Source organism: Gymnodraco acuticeps, unplaced genomic scaffold (genome assembly GCF_902827175.1).
Source record: "Gymnodraco acuticeps unplaced genomic scaffold, fGymAcu1.1, whole genome shotgun sequence".
In the NCBI taxonomy this organism is placed as follows: Eukaryota; Metazoa; Chordata; class Actinopteri; order Perciformes; family Bathydraconidae; genus Gymnodraco; species Gymnodraco acuticeps.
The window spans coordinates 3,206,520-3,230,590 of NW_022990295.1; the positions used below are offsets into that span (position 1 = coordinate 3,206,520).

The following is a 24,071-nucleotide window of genomic DNA, read 5'->3' on the forward strand; positions in this document are numbered from 1 at the left end:
ATGGATCCAGTGAATTCAGTGGTCACAAATGATAGCACAACTTCTTGAATTTTAAAATCTTGAGAAAATAAAGAATCACATAGCATTACACAAAAAGCTCCCCATGCTTATTTCTACCCATCCTGGCAGTCACGGCGGATATAAAGCAAAGAGAGGCAGCAGACGTAACATTGGTGTATTTGAGCTTTCTTGTTCCCGCCGCTTGCTATCTGTGTCCCAGGTGTATTTTTACATGTAAAATCTCTGCAACTCAAACTGGCAATTTTAAAGACAACAGAAACTGGTGTAGTTTATTATTAATTCATTAGCTTGCCATGCTCTCTAACAAGGTTATGTATAGCTCCAAGAGGATTTATTTGGAGGCAAGAAAACCTAAAGAGCTGTTCTCCATTAGCCCTTTTCTGTCTTTATCGCGGCCTACCTCTATCTATTCCTCCGTCTATCTGTCACTGTCTGCCCCTATCTGTCTGTCTGCCTGTCATTGTGTTTGTCTGAGAAAGGAACCCACCCACGGTTGTCTGGTCTCGATCTCCATGGCGACCTAATCCTCGCCAATCCCAGAACAGTAGTGTTCCAGTTGAGACCCACTGTGTGTTACAGTAGCCTGTCATCACTGATCACAGGATAGAGTCGCTTCTGTTTTGTCAGAGTGGCTTTGATCCACAACTAATGACGTGTGTGTGTGTGTGTGTGTGTGTGAGCGCGCATTTGTTTGTCTTTTTACATGAACAAATCCCCACATATATAGACGACTTGAAATCATATGCATTCATTTGAGTACTGTGTGTGTGTGTGTGTGTGTGTGTGTGTGTGTGTGTGTGTGTGGTGTGTGTGTGTGTGTGTGTGTGTGTGTGTGTGTGTGTGTGTGTGTGCGCACGTGTGTGTGTGTGTGTGTGTGTGTGTGTGCACGCGTGTGTGTGTGTGTGTGTGTGTGTGTGTGTGTTGTGTGTGTGTGTGTGTGTGTGTGTGTGTTTGTGTGTGTGTGTGTGTGTGTGTGTGTGTGTGTGTGTGTGTGTGTGTGTGTGTGTGTTGTGTTGTGTGTGTGTGTGTGTGTGTGTGTGCTGCCCTGGCCTGCGTAATGAATCCAGTAGTGCTGTTGGCATGAGCGGGGCCATGCTATTAACCTCTCTGCCAGCTAGACTGATCTCACCCTGTCTGTCTGTCTCATCGGCCTAATGACACTCTCACGCTCTGAGCACACACACACACACCCCCCCCCACACACACAGACCTGTCCTTTCTAATCAAATTTTCATTGAAGTGAAAAGTATTCTACATTGTCCAATCATCTCTATTCAGAGTGTCAAAAAGCTTCTGCCAGCATGGAGAGAAGATTTCTTTTTCAACACCCACTCAAAAGGAAGTTACTCTTCAAAACTATTTCTAACGTTTTAATCTCCACTTGCCCTCTACAGCCAGAGGATCACATTTCACTGTATTTTACACCAGCCACACTTCAACAGCGCTTTTATGACTGACCGCGGTTTTCTCTCTTTACAGTCACAGTAAAACTACGATATGGATGTGTGCTCTTTACTTTTGATCTGACAAGACCGTAGTGTAGTAGTTCCGTCACGTTGTAGTCCCCTAATATCTAATATCATCATTTGAAATATAAATCTCTCGAGACTTTTACTCTGCCAAGCCTGCCAAAAGAAGATTTAAAGAGACATCTCAAAGCTTGGGACTCGGAGCAAAATCTGGAGGTGGACGATGAGCTTCACTCACGCCCCAAATTACAGCCTGTGTGCTTGTTTAATGAGCTTGTGGTAGCACTTTTGGTCGTCAATAAAAAAAAAAAGCAATATGACATGTTGGGAGAAAAAATATGACATGAAAAATGCTGTCAAATTGCTTCACCAGTAGTCGTAAATGTTGTTTAATAGTCTGTACTTAGCTTTTGTGTGTGTGTGTGTTGGCATGCTTGTGTGTCTGTGTGAATGAGAAAACCCCAGCCTCCGTAGGAATCCTTAGAGGAGTGAGGAGCACCTGGCGCTGTCTGTAGTCATAACAAACGACAAGAGGGGATTTAGACTACATTTGTATCGGTGCCAGCTTGTTACACGCACTCCGTGTTCACATTCATTCTCATAACCGGCGTGTAATGTAGCGTTGGGACTTGGCGTGGCTTCGCCCTCGCGAGTTAGTTATTTAACTGCACTGCCTGGAATGCCCCTGCTCATCCATGTGTCCCTCATTAGGGTTACGGCCTGGGACGGCCAGCGGAAATATCCAACACACCTCATCCCATCTGTGAGCAGAGATAATGTAGAGGAGGATGCATTTGGCAAGCCAGAGGACATAAAGTTCGAGGTTTCTGCAGTGAGAGTTCATTAGGCGGAGGACTGCTGGGAGACGGGTGTCAGCCTGGTCTGAGCTAAATTAAAAGTGTTAGCTCAGGGACAATCAGATGAATTGGGGAATGTATAGTGGCCAGTTTGTGTTGGCCAGTGTGAAAATGTCCACATATAATTTTAGATTATGCTTTTGACTGCTTTTGACTATTACAGTTACACTTGCTGTGATGCCTACTAATTGCCCCTCTTACAGCCTCTCTGCATTACTTTTAATTTGAAGGGAACGTTTTCTTCCACCTTAGCCCTGACCTTAATGCCTCCCTTCTAACCGTCGTGTGATTGGTTGTTTCAGCAGGTGGCGCCATATGGACAGCAGGGAATGGGGGGCTTCAGCCAGCAGCAACAGGCGGGGCAGCAGGGGAACCCTCCGTACTTCAGCCCCCCCCAGCAGACCCCGCCAGGACCCGCTCAAAGCCCCTACCTGCAGCCTCGACCACCCCCCCAACAGGTACTAACACCAGCTCATCAGAGCGAGACACACACTGTGCTGTTTGCCGGCTGTAAAATTGGCCAAGACATTCAGCTGTAATCAAGCCCAAAGGCCCCTTGACATGCCATGAGCAAAAAAATTGAAATGATTACCATAACTCAAGACAAAATATGAATAAATATATCAGATACACATTGATGCGCAGATGTCGCTTATCACATCAGGAATAACATTTGAAACATCAGCTGAGAAAGGGATTTCATCCAAACATTTTTCCATTGGTTATATTTTAATATTGTAGTGGTGCTGAAATTGGAGGGATCATCTTTAGGTACAGAGTGTGTGGGTGTGTTTGTGTGTGTGGTCCAATATGCCTGGTGTATGTGGTCCCATTATTCCCTCGCATTATTTATAAGAAGGTATTTTAGGTAAATATCACTATGTGCTTCTATATATTGTCATAACCTCTCAGCTCTCACACACACACACACACACACACACACACACACACACACACACACACACACACACACACACACACACACACACACACTCACACTTACAGAGAGAGGACTATGCACACAAACGCGCCTGTGCAATCCCAGAATCCTCAGTACAACAAAAGGCCTGTTGCACAGCTTTGGATTGAGGCTCGTCCTGCCAAGTTTCAGTGTGTTGTTCTGTTGAAGTTTTCCATCGGGGATCTGGGTTCAAGCAGTTGTTTTAGAGTTGAGTGAAGGCTGCCCATGTGTTTCCCATCCACTCTGCAGCCAGAGGGATCTATCCGCCTGCATGGAGTGACTCTGGTTAACAGCCTGTCCCGGGATAGGAACAGATTAGAACAAAACTGAGCAGGAAAAGAACAGTACGAGACGGGAGAGATTACAGATACAGAACTGGACAGGAAGGGAAAGATCAGACAGAACAGGGAGGGAGAATCAAAGAGTGGACGATGCAGAACTGGAAAAGAGACATGAGTAGGGATGGTACTAAGTCAGTACTGGTACCCGATTGGACGGTATCGGTATACCGTTAAGCCGCTGGACAAACGGTGCTGCTATCGGTATATGAATTACGCTACTTCCTTAGTTTAAACAATTCTGGTTGGTTGGGAACCCTCCTCCCGTGGGACGTATCCGGTTTGATTACCACTCTGATTGGCCACTGTGAATGCCACTCGTCATCTCTTCTAACAACGCTCTTATTATTGTGAGACTCCCGGGGGCAGACGGGGCAGACGCAACATCTTGCTAGAAACAGCGTCTCAAGGCTTCTTAACATTTAACAACCTGTTAATGATGCATACCCACTTAACGGGAAGAACCTCAGCTAACAGACGATAATAACCATGTTACCTACATGGAACAGAAGTCCAACACCAAGAGTCTAAATCAACACTTAGCGAAACGGGCTATCGGGGCTAACGGCTACTTTAGCACATAACTGGCTAAAGCGATCTTTTCTACGTCATGTTATCTGCACAAACGACATATCACATGAACGCTGAGATTCCACATATTCCATTGGTATAAGTCTCATCACTGTACGACCACAACTCACTGAGCTAGCAGCCAGGAAAGAGCAAGAAAACAACTTCACTTTACGTAGCCATGATGAAAATGATGTCTTACCTTTGCTGTTTTGTGATCAAAAGCTGTGTTCAAGGGCATACAAACGGTTAATCCAATGTCTCTGTGTAACTTTAAAATGATTACTGATAATCCTTTATTACAATTATAAATAATAAACGCAATAAACGGATTATAATGGTTAGCCGACCGGAGCTTCCGGTTTAGGAGGTGCGCACGCAGTGTCTCGTTTTAACTGAATAATGGTCATGTTTACATGGATTTATGAACTGCCCCTAATTACCGCCCCCCTTCCAGAGACACACTGTCAAACACACTCATACCTGCTTGGTATGACATTGAAAAAGTTACAATAAATAATAAATACAAATAAATTACAATAAAATGACTGTTGTTTAATCTCCACATCTTGTAATCATGTCTATACTTTTGAGCACCAAATTATTGAAAACTATATAAATACAGTTTTTTATTTCAAAACTGAAGATACTGTTAAATGGAAAGATACACCACCATCATCGCAAACTACAACATAACTGCTGCTTACATCATTTAACAATCTAGAAGGTATGATTGGCACTTATTTTTCCTATAACACTTTCTTTACTTTGGAGGCAAGACTTTAAGTTGCATTACAGTGATTGCTACATTTACTGTATACACATTTCTCTTTCTAGATTGTAAAGACATGTTCATGCAAAGACTTGCAAACAATTTTATTTGTTTTAAAGTATCCTTTATTTGGCCCAGATCCCTTTTTGGTTCACCAATGTGAGTGGAGTGTTTAAGCATCTGCACTAGTTGAGGCCATTAGGCAGTAGGGTAGTCGGATCTGTCAAGATAGTTATACTGTGATTTACTGAGATGAAGTTAAACCTTTCTTTAGACAGTCTGGAATAATGAGTACATGAAGACAAATAGCTAAGCGAAAAGCCACTGAGAACACAAAAGCAGGTTGTCAAAAAATAAAATCGTTAGTCTTGGCATAGTAATTTTCACACTGAGTGAACATTTCAGCCAGCATGCCTTTTGTCTCTCACTGAAAAAAAGCACTTACTCTTATTCCCCCCCCTTTAACATGCTCACACACACAGACTGAGCTGCCTACTGCACAAACATTATTCCCTCTAACTAGGAAAGGCTGAGATCCATGGCCAGGTTGACATTTCGTGACAGTAATGGTGTGTTTTCATCATTGCTGATGATGCGGCACCAATTGACCCTCGCTGACATTTACACACCAGGTAGTTGTGCCCCAGCTCTCTGATTGGCCAAAGCCCTGTTTCACCTGTGCTGATAGGTCCCATATTGGTTTCCATGCCAACTGCTTTGGTGACCAAAGAGTTGCTTTCCCTTTGTTTTTCATTGTTAGGCATGCACGCCACTTTAAGGGAAAATGTTTCAATCAGCGCACATGGTTGTTAACGCTGCATACAAGCCACAATAACTTCAGCAGCCACTGCATCAATGTTGCTTCCCGCTGTCTTTACCTTTTAATCAAGAAATCCTTCCTATGTGTTTCAGCTATATAGCATTTTATATCCCGGCAACACAGCAGGTGATGTGCCGACACCTCCTGATTCCTGTCTATTAGCCATCAAACTGTAGACCAACTAAATCCTCTCTTTGAATAATAAGCTTCCATACATGTTTATGTTTTGGCTTGGTGTTGGAAGAAACCCTGCTATTAATGGAGAAGAACAGTCAATTTACTTTCAATGGAAATGTATAGTTAGTAATAGGCTATGTCTCTCTTGCAATGGTAGGTTTTTGGAATATCAGTGTATTTTGCATACCAATTCCATCTTTTGTGACCAGCTGAGAATCCAGTTCCAGCGACCACTCACTTTATTTCAGCAATTTTTGTTCAAGTATTTATTGAAAATACACAATATTGACATTAGAAAAAGAAGCCTGTGCGCTGGCATTAAGACAAAGTTAATTGTTCATTGATTTAGCAAGAGAGGAATTTAGAGAAGCAAATAAAACCAGAAAACGAAATAATACATTTAACTAACAATGAAACCAGGTCTCTGTTTTAGATTTTGGAACCAAGAGTAAACATGTTTGGAAATTAAACTTAAACACTGCTGTTGGCCAAGATTACAAGTCGGATATTTGGTGTCTTTTCAGCTCAGCAATGTTTTTTTGACATTTTTTTCTGTGTGTCTTTCCATCCGTTTTTGTGTGTGTGTGCCTCTGTCAGTGTGTACACAAATCAGCCGAGTGTGCTGCAGCAATTCTGAGCTGTGAAAAGGTCAAACGTCGACCTTTGTCTGTGATTCTGGGCTGAAATGAGACATGATGTGAGCCGCACGGAACGGATTACACACACACACACATACACACAATTGCAAGCGCATGCCAGATTAGGATGTCATTGTGGTTTTGACCCCAGTTTTTTGACCCTGCATTACTCTGCTGAAAAGTTCTTTATTTTGCTCTTCCTGCGCTCTCCGCAGTTCCTTTCCCCCACTCCACTCCCATTAACCCTAGCCAGAGGACATCCTCCAGTTGATGGAACCATTCCAGCTGCCTTTGACACAGAATTTGCTCTGCAACGAAACGCTATTAGCTGGTTTTGTAACAAATCGAAGTGAAAATGCCATCTTTCTTTGAGTCTATTGCACTGCTGTGACCTCATCCGATTACGAGGAGCAGAGCAGGCTAAAAAGACATTTCTAAGACATCAAGGCTGATACGAAAAAATAAAAAATATATAATAACATCAGGGAAGAAATATGGGTGGTTTTCTGCTTTTTGAGTGCTGTGGGTGTTTGAGAACAGCAGATATTTTAAAATTGATGAGTGCGAGTTGAAGTTTGCAGAAACACTGTTACATTCACTTATATTAATGGATTGAGATTGTTTCAACCTCATGCAGTTCTTTGTTTCTTATTAGTACACTTACATGTCACTTTCCACAACTGCTTTTTAATCGACTGTTAAAAACACTAGAAACAAATCTATTTAAATGCCATGTAATGGGGCCCCCTTTTCTTGAAGTATATTTTAACAGACCCTATAAATACCATGACCCTGATGTTTTTGGTCTTATTGTTAGCTTCAATTACAGCGTGAGACACATCTCTTAAAAGAAAAAAATGCAACGCTGGCCAGCTGCCAGCCTTAAACTCGTTTTAATGTTGTGAGAACATGGTGCTGGCTTTCATCAGCTACTCCATGGGGAACTCACTATTTCATATTTCACCAAGACAGTGTGTTACAGTTGTTTTTCAGAGAGCAATAACATGTGTCAGAATATAGCCTTGACTTCTCTTTAGTATAATATAAACTGTATGGTTAATTTGTAAGAATGTGTATAGTAAGGAATTTGACTGCTGGTCTTTGAAGAAGGAAGTTATTCTGTGACATTTACTTCCTGTAGTGAAACCTTCCTATCCACTCTCCCCTGTGAAAACTGATCCCACCGGTCGTTTCCTCTATTGGCCTTAACTATTTCCTCTTCCTGTCTGAGAGTGGGCTCTGGGGAGGTGTCAATGAGCTCAGAGCTGATTGGAGGAGACATGCTCACTTTACAGGGACCTACTTTGAAGGCAGCTGATTCATTGGTTTGTATTAGTGATGCTCATGAGCACAACATCACATGACCTCCACGTGGTGTGAACTAAACAACTACTGTACCACGAACGCTCCTGGCAGTTCAAGCTATTTTACTTTATTCTGAAAATAGAGTAACTACTGAATGTGGGCCTTTTATATGACAGAATAAAAAGTACAGGCCACTGGAATGTTATCATATTCTGCAATGAAACCATAGCATATATTTGCTGTCCTCTGAAAAACATGTACCTCTAAAGTGCCAGATTTCTGAAGAGAAGAAAACAGTCAGCTTTGTGACACTGCATTTTGAAGATAGTACAATGTTTTTGTTATGAGAGGCAGTGGAATTTGTACAGCAAAAAAAAAAAACAGTAGACCATTGAAGTAATTAAAATAAAATACAAATCACTACATTTGGAGAAACACTTGACATCAACAATGTCCATTGTGTATATTGAATGAAGTCTGCATATTTGTCCATCAAACACGTTTTATGTATTTACTGGTTGTTCTTAAGTATTTCTATATCACACACTTTTCCTGTGTAGGGGATCTCTTCCCAGTTGTTATGGGACTGTTGGTGTTAAAATGTTGACTTGCTAAAGTCTTTAAAGGCTCTTCTATTTTGACTTGACTGTTAATTATTGATGAACAATAGAAGCACCAGAGAAGTAGCTAAATGGACCTTGTGATATGATTGTTTTGTAAACTCCAGTTTCAAAGAACTTTTAACTTAAGAAAACAAAACGTATTCTCTCATTACGCCCATTCTATATTCTAGTTGCTTTAAATGTAAAAAAAAGATTAGTAAGAAAGTCTTTGCAGGTCTTTAGAGGGAGCCCTTTATAAACAATGGGTGCCCTATACTGGCACATCATCACCTGGCTCCTTTACCTCTCCCTACTTCCAGTCATTTCCTATTTCCTGTCGGTCACCCCCCCGCCCCCACCCGGCTGCAGCAGCAGGCCCTTTCTCTCGCCCTACGCCACCCCCGCTTTTAATCACACCAGGTTAATTAAAAGGCCGTCGAGCCTTTCTGCAGCCTGCCCCCCTGGCTTTATTACCCCCTCGCTGTATACTTGCTCTGCTGCCTCAGTGCGCGCACACACACACACACACACACACACACACACACACACACACACACACACACACACGGAAATGGGAGCTCACCTTGGCGAAAGAGGTGGAGGGGAAGTTGAGGGGACAGAGGAAATGAGAGGCAGGAAAGTGTGTGAAGTGAAAGCGAATAGGGTGTGTGTGTGTGTGTGTGTGTGTGTGTGTGTGTGTGTGTGTGTGTGTGTGTGTGCGTGTGTGTGTGTGTGTGTGTGTGTGTGTGTGTGTGTGTGTGTGTGTGTGCATGCGCAGGGGGGCACTGTGTGTGTGGGTGGGGCGCTCAAAGTTCAATGTCATTAATTGGTCACCATTTGAATATTAAGTGAAGAACTCTGTTAATTAACAGGATAATAAAAGTGCTGCTGGCTGGAAGGGGGTGGACAGAAAGAGGGAGGGATGGAGGGAGGACAGGCTGCGGAAATGGAGGGCATATGGTGGGAGAGGGGAGGAGGCAGAGAGAGGGAGAGAGGCTGGGTGCGGGGTGATAAGAGGGAGAGAGAGACGTCCATGGGTAAAGGTCTGGCAGTGGTAATTTGCAGAGAGCTGCGTTAATTGTCATAACCTTTTAAATGGCAGAGTTTATCGGAGTCCTCTAAATGTCCCCGCGTATCGCCACGGCAACCCTGGGCCTGCCGCACTCCGATTGGCCACCGCTGACGAGCACTTAAGCTTGATGAGTTTTCAGGCACAAACTAAATGATAAAATTGAAAGAAAAACTATATATGCTGTATATGTCAGCTAGGGTTTGTGTGTGTGTCCCTGTGTGTGTATGTGATAATGTGTCTTAGATGATGTTTTTAATTTGGTGTGTTTTTTACCTCCACGTTGACTGACACTCGCTAATTGCTCGACTAGAATCCGCCACTGTTTTTTCTTTTCTTTTTCAGTCTTCTTTTTTCCCTTTTTTGATTTATGTTTGTTTTTGTACAGCCAAGCTGCAATTGAAATGCAAATGAACGAGAACGGGAGAGGTGTTTTTGGAACGGTTAGGACAATCATAATGGCTCAGAAAAAAAGGGGGCCCGTAGTTAGCGGCACAGCACCCTGGGGGCCTAATTTAGCTGCCATTTGTTAGGAAATGCCGCTACATTTGTTCTTGGATACAGACTTCACAGACAGAGAGAGAAAGAGAAAACACCAAAAAGGAAAATGTCAAAGTCGAGCTTGCCAACACACATCGCTATTGTTCCTCTGTGCTTTAGCGAAAGTCATGTGGGTGTACAGCAGTTTGGGTGGATGTCCTCTTTAACTGTGAGCCAAAGCAATTGAAGTGACTGGGCGGATGGGGGTGGGGGTGGTGACGGGGACTTGCGAAGAGTGTGTGAAGTGAAGATGGTACAAAGACTGGCTCTTATTTGATTAGTCTGTGTAGAGGAATGAGAATGAAAGCCCTGGCAACGGCATCTGCAGCTAACACTGTCGGCTCCATCTGACATCATCCCTGAGGGACGGCCTGCACACGTATCACTGTGTGTTTGCATGCACATTACTTTCTGTGTCTGTATTTTTTGTTTATATGGGCAATAGCTAATAGCTTCTTTTGACTGTGTGTGACTGACTGTGTGTGTGTGTGTGTGTGTGTGTGTGTGTGTGTGTGTGTGTGTGTGTGTGTGTGTGTGTGTGTGTGTGTGTGTGTGTGTGTGTGTGTGTGTGTGTGTGTGTGTGTGTGTGTGTGTGTGTGTGTGTGTGTGTGTTGTCCTGTGTTGGCACTCTGGTCCTCTCTTGTAGTCTCTTTGTGCTAAAGGTCAGGGGGATTGCTAAGATAGAATCCAATCTGAAGGACACAGCACTAGAACAGGCCCTGCTACAAATGGACCTATTAAGGCTGGACACACACACACACACACACACACACACACACACACACACACACACACACACAGCTCTTGGATACATAGGCACACACACACACAGGAATCCTCGCATACACATAGCCACACACAGCAGCTGTTTCCATTCTAATGGTCACCTTTCCTCTTGATGATAATAATAGACTGTACCCTGGAATAAATGCCCATCATTTACATGGCGTCCAACCAACACACTGTTTCAAAAGGCACTTGCCGCAGAGGAAAGTAGGTCTGCCCTGTAATATATTTACAGCATATCTGACAAAGTCAGAATGTAACTGCAATGTTTTCCAAATATTCCGAAACGGATCAAAAGATGTAAGTGTCAAGAGAACACGGGCACATCATAACCAAATGTTGATTTGTCACATTTTTCAGAACACGGTGTAGCCGGCGCTCGCTGCTGATTGTTGCTTTAATTACGGTTCAGTCGGTCTGATTGGTGTGAGCATGTGTGCGTATCTGCAAGTCTGAACTGATGCCTGTGTGAACGCGGGGTGTTGAATATGGATGTGTGCCGCCCCCCCCTCCAGCACCACCATCAGCACCGGCACCGCCTCTCCCTGATGCAAAGAAGCTTTTTTGTACATGTCTGTAATCGTTTCTTCTTTAAAGGTTGTTTTTTTTTTGGCAGCTTAGATGAATGCAAGATGAAAACGCCGCTTTTAACTATAATTACCTGTAGAGAGCAGAGCATACACACGTAAATAAAGACATTCATATAAAAGAGGAAACACACTCCCTCACATCCTCACCTCTGTCTGACCCACCCGTCACTATGTCTTCTCCCAGAGTGTGTGTGTGTGTGTGTGTGTGTGTGTGTGTGTGTGTGTGTGTGTGTGTGTGTGTGTGTGTGTGTGTGTGTGTGTGTGTGTGTGTGTGTGTGTGTGTGTGTGTGTGTGTGTGTGTGTGTGTGTGTGTGTGTGTGTGTGTGTGTGTGTGTGTGTGGGTGTGTGTGTGTGTGTGTGTGTGTGTGCCTCTCAGGGTCTTGCCAATGGACATCAGAGACTCACTGTCCTTGGGGTAATGTGGCAGAGGGTTGTGGTCAAATGCTTCATGTGAATGTGTGTGCGTTGAGTTGTCAGGGTCTGGGCAGGGGGGGGCTTATGGGCTTCTCTCCTAAAGACGCGCAATTAAGCTTAATTTTTAATGAATATTAATGGCATTAGCGTCAGATTTTGTGGAGATGTGCATCTGCTAAGGTGCAGCGGGAAAAGGGGGGTGACTAATTCATTTGGTAGCCATGAGGAGAACGGCTGGAGACGGGGGGATGGAGAGGGTGAAAGGAAAAGAGGACGAGTGATGGATATAAATAAAGAGATGGGGATGGAGTGTGAGGGATGTGAGAGGTGTGGAGAAAGCAAGAGATTAATGAGGAGAGTGGATGGACAGAGAAGGAGGCGATGCTTCAGACTGAGAGGAGAGGGGGGTGTGAGGGAAGGGTAGAGCAAAATGTAAATGTTATTAGCAGTGGTGTAAAGTAACTATGGCAATTTACTCAAGTAATACTAATAATAATAAATTGTTTTTCTATAGCGCTTTTCATAGACTCGAAGTACTGTGCTTTAGTACATTTTGGAAGGAGTTGAAATATGTACTTGTACGCAAATTGTGTACTTGTACATGTGGATTATTGATGAAACATAATCAAAACTAAAATACGACTTTATTTAAACCTGGAGTAAATTCACAAGCTAACCTGTAGTATACTTAGTCATTACAATTAGCTGCACCTTTACCAGCTAAACACATTAAAGCACCAATAATTATATCAAAACATATGATATATATTATTCTGTAATGGGCCAATCTGCATAATGAGTAAGTTTGTTACTTTAAGTTTTTTTTTAATGCTAATACTTTAGGACCTTTACTTGTAACAGAGTATTTCTATTTAAAGGGGACCTATCATGCAAAATGCACTTTGTGATGTCTTTTATACATACATATGTGTCCCCGGTGCGTCGGGGAACTCACGCAGCGTCAGAAAATAAAACCCTCTCTCTTTTCCTCCGTACCCAAATCTTTTAAAAACGGGTGTACAACGAGCGGATACAGATTCCATCCGAACTGACGTCAAATCGGCAGCGGACCCACAGAAAGTTGCTATCAGAAACAATGCCTGACGTGTTTTGGATGTCTTTGTTTACATTAGCAAGCCTCGCTAACACTCAGAGCTAACCTGTACTGAAGAGCACATGTGTTTAAAAAGCAGGAAATAAAAAAAGAACTCACCTTGTGATAAACCTGCAAGAGAAAAAGCATTTGAGCTCCATACTGTTTCAGAAATAGTCCTTGACGTGGTTTAAACAGGATGGCGTTTTATCACAACCGAATTAAACGTTATCTCCAGTAGAATTCTGATCAGGCATTAGCTCCGCCTCCTCCTCTTCTTTTTCTTTCAAGCTAAGGACCCAAGATCCACGTTTCTCTAACAGGGCTGCAAAAGAGGGGTTTGAGCAGTATGAGGCATGGCTACAATGGGTGATCTGTTTGGTATTTTTGAAAAAAAAACTTCACAGACATGTTTTGTAGGTATGGCCCTCCAATATATTTTTCAAATATAGCATGATAGGTCCACTTTAAGTAATGACCCGAGTACTTCTCCCACCTTTGGTTATGAAAGAAAAAAGGTATGAAAATCAAAGCCAACACAGAAAAGAATAGAAGATGTGAGCGGAAGCTGCTGAGAAATTCATTTGACCCCTGTATTAAAGGGAAAAGCAGCGTGTGACGAAAACACTGCACACAAAGTTTTTAAAAGCAACATAGCCCAGAGCAGACAAAGGCGGCGGAAAAAAGGATTAAAAATCAAGCATTTTTATAAAAAAAAGTACAGTCTCAAGTCACACACATCTTTTTCTCGCTGTTTGGGAAAAAAAAGATTGCGACAGATGTCAGCCAAAATCAGCTTAAAGTAATGGCCATGAATTTAGTTCCTGCTGCTTTCTGTTGTGTGTCAAGTGGTGGCATCAAATGAAGCCGCTCGCTGTCACCAGAGCTTCACCGCTTGTTTTCTGAGGCAGTCAAACTCACAAAGCAGAGCAACATTTCACCTTGCTCCCTGCTTGAACACAGAGGCAGAGAGTGTGCAGTGCAACCAACCAAAAAGGCTCAGTACAACATTCTTAAATTAGGTGTGAGCCGAAAAAGAAAGAGTGTCAAATTGGATGTATGTCAGGGTTGGAGGAAACTGTTTGGGGCAGCACTGTGGCTCAGATTCTCCTGAAAGTAAATATGCTCAAACTGGAGAGGGTTTTGTTCCATAGCACAATTGACTTTTAACCGCTTTTGTTTCTCTTTGACGAAGTTTAACTGTTTAACTGTCAGCATGATGCTGACAGTACAAACAATAATTTAGACTACTTTTTAAAGAGTGCAAGTGTAATTTTCCCAAACAAGCAACGCACTTCAACATCTCTGCTTCCAGATCCTTGCACATTTAACGGAGAGCCGAACAAAAGTAATGCAGCGATTTTCTCATACGAGTCTCATATTCTAACTGAAGTTACATTACTTGTTTCCTGAGTTATAGTGATGTGCATTTATTGTTAACACATCCTGAAGGTTGCCATGTCAGAGTTTCTAAGTTTAGAAGCGAGTCAGTTCTAATAGTCAGATGTTGTTGACAGGACAAAAGTAACAGATGTTTATTTCATATTATTTCGCCCGCAGCTAATGTGGTCAAACTTTGTGTGTGTAGTGGCATTAATTAAACGTGATTAGTCATATTTCACCAACAGAATACATAGGGAAGCATGGGTGCTGTGTGTCTTTACTCTGCACTGTTCCCATGAGGAGAACAAAAGTTGGTAGTAGAGTAAACATTTGTATTATATCCAGTAAAGTTATTTGAATCTAAAGCACTTATTAACAGTTCCTACTGTTGTAAAACATTTGATGAAAGTAAATAATGCGTTTACAATAACATATTGACAGACATTGTTCTTAAAAACGTCAACATTTGTTTCACAGTTTAAAAAAACAACACCTGGTGCAGAAGACACATGTGAGATTACAATGAGAGATGTTAGATTACAACACAACTAGTCTGTTACATTATGTTTTAAAATGAAGTTTATCTGAAAAGTGTAACTTCCGCACTTGCCTCCCCCTGCCGTCTGCCTCCTGTTCCTGAGCGGATTAACACGCCGCTGCAATATTGATTTGCGTCCGCATAAAGCCTCCCCAGCTCTATATATTACACCACATTCAGCAGTCATCTATTCAATCAAATCTAATATTACACTGTCTCTCCACACAGCTGTCTAATAGTATTTAACTCACAGTTTGATTCCCGCATTCCCTCATGTACTTCAAACGCTTGCCTTCAATATCCTTCATTCGTTTCTACTATGCCAAGAAGTCTTTTGAAAAGCACGGAGGATGAATGTGTGTGTGTGTGTGTGTGTGTGTGCGAAGAACAGATTAGCTGTGGCCTAAGGCTTAAGGTATGGAGTATTTTAGAAGCTTCTAAATTAGCTGGGAAATGGGATTTTGAGACAATGGACTGGAAAAAACTCAAATGAAAGGATGCACTCGCAGCACTCCTTCATTTGCCTCTGATGTTCCCTCGCGCTCGCTTTTTCTGGCCTTTTTTTCTCATCTCTCCCTCTCCCCCCTCTCCTCTCTATCTGCTCTGCATCTCACCTTGTGTATTTCTCTGTCAGCATCTGCCCTCCCTCCTCCCGCTCTCCGTTTCTCTCTCTCTCCCCCTCTGTCCATATTACAGTTGACAGCGATGATGTAAGAACGTGAGTGTAAACAGTAGTATGAGGCTAACCTCACTTTGACCCACTTAAAACGGAAATCCCCTCAAGTACACACACACACACACACACACACACACACACACACACACACACACACACACACACACACACACACACACTACAGACTCATATGCCTGAGTAAATATTGGCTGCTGACGTGGGTCAGCAGCCTCTCTTCTGTTCTCATTTCACTGTATGAGCAACTGTCTGTCCATGTGTGCATTTTTCATCTGTGAACAGAACTGTGCACGTGTGTGTGTGTACTGTGTACATGTGTGTGTATCAGAGAGCCACCACACATATTTTCGCCTCTATTTTGTCCTCCTCTGGCACCCCTCCTTCCCCAGGCCTTTATTTACCTGTGGAGGTGTGTGTGTGTCTGAGCCGGGTTTCAGCTTCAAACAAGACTTCCGACCATGTAATAAAAGCCCAACGTTTGGCGTGTGTGTGCGTGTGTGTGTGTGTGTGTGTGTGTGTGTGTGTGTGTGTGTGTGTGTGTGTGTGTGTGTGTGTGTGTGTGTGTGTGTGTGTGTGTGTGTGTGTGTGTGTGTGTGTGTGTGTGTGTGTGTGTGTGTGTGTGTGTGTGTGTGTGTGTGTGTGTGTGTGTGTGTGTGTGTTGTGTCTACAAATACAGGGCTTGCCCAGGGCCCTGACGAGGAAACTAGCGTGGCTTTTGTTTTTAAAAATAGCACCTCGGTCCTTTGCTGCGTTCCCATTGTTAAGAGGCTCTGCACAACCCACACACTTATTATATGATACGTGATCCAGATATCAAATCACATCTGGGTGAACAGGGTTTCCTCTGTCTTATGACAAGGTTAAGGAGATGTTGCTGGTTCAATTAAATAACAGAGCTGTTGTTGCAAGGTTATTGCTCGTTGTTTTTATTTATTTGACTGACTTTTTTCTGTGACTATTGTTTTTAATGAAAATTATGAAGGGAGACCAGATCTCTGAAAAAGGCGACACACATGAAACATTACAATAAGACAATTCAGTCAAACAAAGTAGCATTACCTGCAATCATTTTAAGCAAGTGAGGAATTTTTTATAAACTTTGTTTGCGTACTTGCTTAACATTCAGCTGTACATTTTATTAAATTAATACATTAATAAAAATCTCCAGATTGTGTGGGATTTAGATTTTATTATCTTGCCAAAATCAGGTAACTTAAAACTGAGATACATTTATTAGATATAATTAGAACTTTTTTACCTACATAAATATCACACAATTTAGAATATTTCATTGCATTTTATCTTCTCTGATGTGTTGTACGTGTTTCCTACAAACAACATGAGAAACTATGTAAGCAGAACATTGTAATGTAGCTAACCTGCCTTTATTTCTATCTATTCACTGATAAACTCAAATCATGATATCCTAAAGGACTCGAGGTCTCAGTGAATATAAATACGAGACAGAAAAGCTGTTAGTTAATATTCAGTGACCTAGCGATGAACAGCAGTTTTAGTTATCCACCACATGTCCACATAAACTGAATAATTTCAGGAAACAAAGTTATTTAACATTTTCTTGTATTTCTTTAATTATTGCTTTACTGATTTAATTGGCTATTAATTGAAATATGGATTTGAAAGAGGGACTACTCTAGGGCAATTAAGGTCATTACATTCCCTTCTCTTAATACTGGATGATTGAATACATTAACTTTTTGTCTGTGTGCTTAGCTGCTAATGCATCATGTAAATGTATGTAAAGTAAGTGTGTCTAAAATATCAGATTTCATAAAGAATATACAAAAGTACGGAATTGGTATCATTCACCCTGGAAGCACAAATTGTGACACCTTTAATGCTCTAATAATAGATCAATTTCCCATGATACATCTCTTGCAGTGAAGGATAATCTTCAGCTATAAAATGATATCACCTAGCTGACAGGGATACTGCCCACCTACTACAGTATAATCTCACAACAGATAAGAAATCAAACTGTAGGGGGAAATAGATTTTGGAAGTTAAAACTTGAACACACCTGGTATGTGTGTGTGTGACATGTACACGTGGCAGTGTGTGTATGTGTGTCTGGTTGTGTGTTCAAACACTCGTGTGTGTGTGTGTGTGATCTCTTGCCCCGTCTCTCCGATCAGTTATCACTAATCCTTCCACACAGAGCTCTTTAACAAGTTGCCATTGTACTGCCGACGCTTAACATGATGGAGGAACGACCTCCGTGGTGAAAGAAAAGAAGAGCGAGAGAAAAAGAGGGGGAGATACAGAGGCAGGCAGAGGGAGAGGGCAACACCTCCGACAATAGGGAGAAAATTGGTTTACACTAGATAGGCTTGTGATTACAGAGAGAAAGAAAATGACTTAGATTGAACAATAGGAATGAGTGTGTGTATTGGTTTGTGTGTGTGTGTGTGTGTGTGTGTGTGTGTGTGTGTGTGTGTGTGTGTGTGTGTGTGTGTGTGTGTGTGTGTGTGTGTGTGTGTGTGTGTGTGTGTGTGTGTGTGTGTGTGTGTGTGTGTGTGTGTGTGTGTGTGTGTGTGTGTGTGTGTGTGTGTGTGTGTGTGTGTGTGTGTGTGTGTGTGTGTGTGTGTGTGTGTGTGTGTGTGTGTTTTTTCAAGGATTAGTGGGTAGTCGGGCCCGGATATCGTTGAAATGAATTGGTGTTGTGCTGACGTATTCAGAGGTTTTTGTACTGTCGTGTGTGTGTGTTTATGACACTATATGACATATCTAATCTAGAATCCCTTACAGAACTTACAAATATTGTGAAGAAAAAGTCAAATGAATCCTGTGAATTTATTTATAAATAAAAGTGGCTTGTCCCAAAACAACAACATGACACTTTGCCGACCCGTGCTCTCTGTCTGTTTGTGTGTAGGAGGCCCAGCAGGAGACGTTTGGCCCTATAGGTCCAGCCCCAGGGAACTCTGGGAAGGCCAACAACGAGGATGGCGTCTCTCAGGACCGCCCATCCAGTCTCCCGGTGAGTGACAGCTCTGAGAGACCTCATCAAGCCTCAAAGAAACAGTTGTTTCCTTGTCTGTCTTCACTTCCTGTATTTTTGTTGTAAGCTTTTCTGTCCAATCACATTCCTCCGCTCGCCTACAGCTTTTATCTCTGGTCCCATGAGAGACATGGATTCAATTGCTCATTTCAGAGTGTATGTCTGTGTTTTGACTGGCGTCCATGCCCAAGGCGAAAAGGCTACATGCAGGGTTCGAGTTATAAACTGAGCTCTATGGGGGTCTTTGAAACTAACACTATCTTAAAAAATGTGCAAATGTATTTCGGAACCTATCCATGTGAACATATTTTGGGGGTGGACCTCAAATCCTCTAGGGGGGTCCGGGGGTATGGACCCCCCGGTAAGATATTTTTTTTATTTTGGAGTTAAATGCATCAATCTGGTGTATTTTGAGGGGAAAATAAAGAGACTAGATCTATGGAAACACCCATATGAAACAGATGCCACATCATAGACAGACAGTCACCCTGTGTGAGGCAAACCGATGGCCAGTCCGGGCCTGCCAGCAGCCCTCTACTTGCTACAAACTTAAATATGAAAAGGTTCAACTACGCACACACACATCATCTCGGCTCGCGCAGCACGCTCACAGGCATAGATTGTGCAATAATGTATTGCGTATCTTGGAGGTGCAGTGCAGGCATATTGTTATTCAAGAGATGTGTTGTTCTTTTGGAAAACATGTTTTTCTTTTAGCCTATTTACCTCGTTAACGTAAATAAAACTCATTACATTGACACATGCATTATTTGTGATTAAAAATAATGGTTGTTGGTAATGTATTAGCGACCCCCACAGATGTATGATTTCACTGCGTCCGTGGGAGCTCAGACCCCTCCTTATGGGAGCTCAGCTCCCATTGGCTCCCACATAACTCGAACCCTGGCCACATGCATCAGCCCGTGGTCGGAGCATCCTGCTCTCACTCACACATACACCCCCACACACACAGAAGCATATGCACGGACACAGACATTATTGCTAACGCGCAGTCACACACGCAAACCCACTCGCATTTAGGCGAGCTAAAAAATCTTTAAGCAGGTTGACTGGAGGAGTAATTGAGAAGAAATGGCGAGGCCAGGCTGATCTATGAGGGGAGAGAGGAGTGGGCCGCTCCAGTTTTTTGGCTAAACTAATCGTTTTTTACTCTATCATTTCTCCCCGCACAGCTCCGCAGCACTTTCAAGAATAGAATAAATAGACATTTGCAAATGGTCGCAAATATTGGCACTGCTTGAGGTGTGTGCCGTTTAATTTAGCAGATACTTTGGAAGAGCCCCAGGAGTGGAGGAATAAACTGCTAGAAAGGATAAATTAGGTGTATGAACTGAAATTAAGCCACCCTATTTTCCCATAGACTGCTACTGATACATAGGCTAGGTCTGTGTTTATTGGTCGTATAAAGTACGATGACAGTTGACTCGTATTTGATTCAAATCAGCGGCTGATTTATGTGTCATATTTCTAACTGATTCCTTTTTGTCTATCTCGCTCATTCACACAGTCTCTCCATCTTTCTCCGTTTTTTCCGCCTTAACAGCAGTGTGTCATCCGTTTTATCTTGGCATTTTTCTCCCTTTATTTTCTTTCATTATCATTCTCCCACACTCTTTACCCTCCCACCCCCCGTCTCTGTCTTTCCCTCTAAAGTAGCATCATGAAAGCTTTTGTCTTTTCTTCTTCTACCCTCGTGCTATAATGAGAAATGGCCTTGATGTATCAGTGTGTGGATCCGGAGCGAGAGGAGCCGCTGCAGTCGCGGGGGCCGATCTATTTGAACCGCAGCCGATATCACCCCATATTCCCTCACCCCTTTAATCCTGGCGTTTTACCCCTTGGGTTCTCCGTGTGTTTTTCGCATCCCATCCAAAGCGCATGGCTTACCGAGATCCTAATCGGCGGCAAGTTTTGATGAGAGAGACACGCAGAGCGAGAGATGGATAGATAGAAGGGAGAGGAGAGAGAAATTGCTCTGCGTTTGCCAGGCTCTTCCAGCAAGCTGTCACGGCAGAGATGTAACCATGTTTTTTCCCCCTCTCTCTTTCTCACTCTCTCGCCGGCGTTTGATGTCAGATCTAAAGCTGCTGTCATCTTTTCTCTCCCCTTTCTCTCTGTCAGGAGGGAGGGAGCGCGGGTCGGCAAAGTGTTATGTTGTTGTTTTGGGACGAGTCTGCTGTGTGATGTGGCGGGATTTTTGAAGGGAGACCAAAGGGAAAAAGTGCTTTAGTAACTTATCACAAATGCAAGTCACAGCGCCCCATGGGTCTTTTAAAATGAAATATATTGGAGATACAGCATGCTGTGCATTCCATATCACTGTACAGTATCTGTGTCTTTAACACTGCCTATAGTATCAAATCCATGCTCAATTAGTAATGCACTCAGCACTAGCTTGTTTTTTAGCATCAGCATTGCTGTTCTACATTTCCATGTAGCTTTGGCTCTGATGCTAACATTTATGTATTCAATTATGGCATTCAATTATGTTGGTTGTTTTCACAGTCCTTCTCCGTATTAAGGAATCAATGAGGGAGTGGTGTTTTCATTGCATACCTTCCAGTTTTAACAGCTTCTCATGTTAAAAAAGTTGTATATTTGTTATCTACTGGCAGCTTTGTCAGTTTATCATTTTAAAACAAACTGGCATTCTCCCTCTGATTTTCAAAAAAGCGTTAGCATTTACAGTTTAGTGAGTTATTGGAAAAAGCTTTTTGTTTTTGTTTGATGAAACTGTCACTATATCCAAACCGGAGTGCATTAGATCGATAATCCTATAAATATAAACATTATTATATCTATAATATAGATATTATCTTATAGATAGATACAAAACTATCTGGCCATCATGTTGAAAACAGATGAGCCAAAACCAAGCAGCTGCCAATGACTGGGTCATGAATGTTATCATTTTCTAATCAAGCAGTATACTAAAATATCTCTGAAAACATGATGCAAGAAACAGATTTGAAAAAATGCCGAGCTGATTTGATCAGCACTGCCTAGTTTGACAGTTAGTGATGAAATATTTTGTTACTAAATGTAGCTCCAACAATATTCATATTTCCCTTACAGTGTTTTCATCCTCTTTAGACTTGCCCTAATATAGCTGAGCCTGTACTCCAGTGCCATAGAATAGTGGAGTCAAGAGCCAGAGCAAAGATCATCTATTGAAAAAGATGAACCACTCGGTATTGAAACTTTTCAGAAAAGTTGCCAGTTCATCTGAATGCATTTTCTCCCTTTTGTAGTAGCAAAACAAACATTGAGAAATGTCAATGTGAGCCGAAGGTGAAACACTTTTTTGGGTGCATACTTTGTTTATTATTGATTATTCCGCAACAAACTTGATAAGTGTAGGTACTTTTAAAGTGACAAAGCTTGTTGGTTACTTAGCTGGAGTTTATTAGCTTATTTCCATCTTGTGCTGCAGTGATGTTTCTGGTACATGAATATAGAGGATATGTAAGGGCTCTGTAGCGCCCTCAGCCCTTTCCATCTTTTACCTAACATCGCTAAGCACAGCCAGTTCTTCCACCACCACAGTGAGGTGAGGAGCCAGGGCTTTCATACCCACTGACCCCCCACACACACACACCCACCCACACACATCCCCCTTTAGTACACCACCGCCACCCCCGTTCCAGTCACTACGTGTTCCCTGCTCTCCGGCGCTCCCCTGACAGCCTGCCAAGCTGCCGCACAGCCTCCCATCCTCTGGGACATGGGAGAGGATGGCCAGCCATGTGGAAAGAGAGAGAGAGGAGAGAAGAGAGAGGAGAAGAGGAGAGAGAGAAAAAGAGAGATAGAGAGAGAGAGAGAGAGAGAGAGAGAGAGAGAGAGAGAGAGAGAGAGAGAGAGAGAAGAAGAGAGAGAGAGAGAGAGAGAAGATGGATGAGAGAGAGAGAGAGAGAGAGAGAGAGAGAGAGATGTGGCCATTCGTTTTTTTAAGATCATAAAGATTTAGTAAGGAAAGAGAGATAGGGGCGTGAAGCGGTGAAGTGAAACGTGGTTATCTTTTTGTCACTTGTTCAGGGTGAGGGATGTTGAATTCAGGCTATGGGGTTCCAGCAGCGACATGCTATTCACACTTGCACACACACACACACACACACACACACACACACACACACACACACACCACAAACACCACACACACACACACACACACATAATAGACTTATTTTTTATTCTTAATTTTCTCATTTTTCCCCTACCTCCTTTACACTTATTTTCCATCAGACAAAAAGGAAAAATTCAGAAACACTATCTCTCCCTCGCTGTCTCTTACTTCTCACGCCGGTCCACCTTGCCCTCCTCTGTTTTTGCGAGTGTTAGGTCATGAATGATTGACAGGGCACAGCTGGAGAGGCCTGCCCCCAACCGCCCCCTGCCCCCCCTCCACACCCCCTCCTTTCTCTCCCTCGCTCCTCTCCAATCCCACAGCCACACTCACACAGGCCTCTTTGCTCACAAACACACACGCATCACACACTTTGATACACATTCTGTCCTCTGCGAGCCATTTTCACACACCAAGTGTGTGTGTGTGCTCTCTATCAGAGCATGTCAGTCAGGCTGCCTATACAGTATGTGCTCCCGCTCTGGCTCTCCCCACTGCTGTGTTTTATTTTAGAGTCCCCAGGCAGGCAGACAGGCCAGCAGGCAGCACAGAGTAATGTCATCCAGCAGGGTTAGATTCAGCCTCCACATTAGTGCACGGGGGGGGGGGGAGGGAGGAGAGTCAAGCAAGCAAAGAATTGCAAGGGAATGATGGGGGAGAGAGGGGGGAGGAAACTTGTGGAAAGAAAAATATGTGGTTTGGACATTCAGTTTGAATACAAAGATCACATACAAATGATTAAAAATATCTTTAGAGAACACTCAAATTACGCATTAACCGCCACAACAAGTTTTTTTCCATGTTGTTTTCTACTTCAAATATATATTTGGAGCATGCGGAGAGAGAAAAAGAAGGGTAGGTGGGGGAGAGGGAGGCAGGGAGACGAGATGTTCTCTGGACCCTGCTGCCTATTCTTAGAACCGACAGCACACTGAAGGCCACAGCAGTTCCAGCGCTACGAACATACTGCGGCTCTGAGAATAGGACAGCTAATCTGAAGCCAGTTTCACACTCTGAGGTGCAGGGGAAGCTCCTGGTCACACCAGTCTTAAACCTCAAGACGTATTCTCTCAAATATGAATAAAAATGATTGATTCACTCTCCCTTTATGTGTTGCTGGACCCTATGTGCTCCACAGGACTCCATAATGTACCATATCATTTGAGATTTCTGTATCAAACTTGTACTATTTCTCTACACACTCCTGAAATCATGCGACGAATATAATACGTGATTCACCTCCGGCCCGCTGCACTCCAGACCCAGAT

The 24,071-nt window shown here is 42.8% G+C and overlaps 1 protein-coding gene across 1 annotated transcript in view; it reads left to right on the top strand.

Annotated features, from left to right (window-relative positions):
- The window catches only part of arid1b (AT rich interactive domain 1B (SWI1-like)), a 179,161-nt gene that overhangs the window by 42,941 nt on the left and 112,149 nt on the right, over positions 1-24,071 (top strand). Inside the window, 2 exon segments of the mRNA XM_034222221.1 lie at positions 2,650-2,805; positions 18,534-18,638. Of these exon segments, the coding sequence (XP_034078112.1) occupies positions 2,650-2,805; positions 18,534-18,638 (261 nt within the window).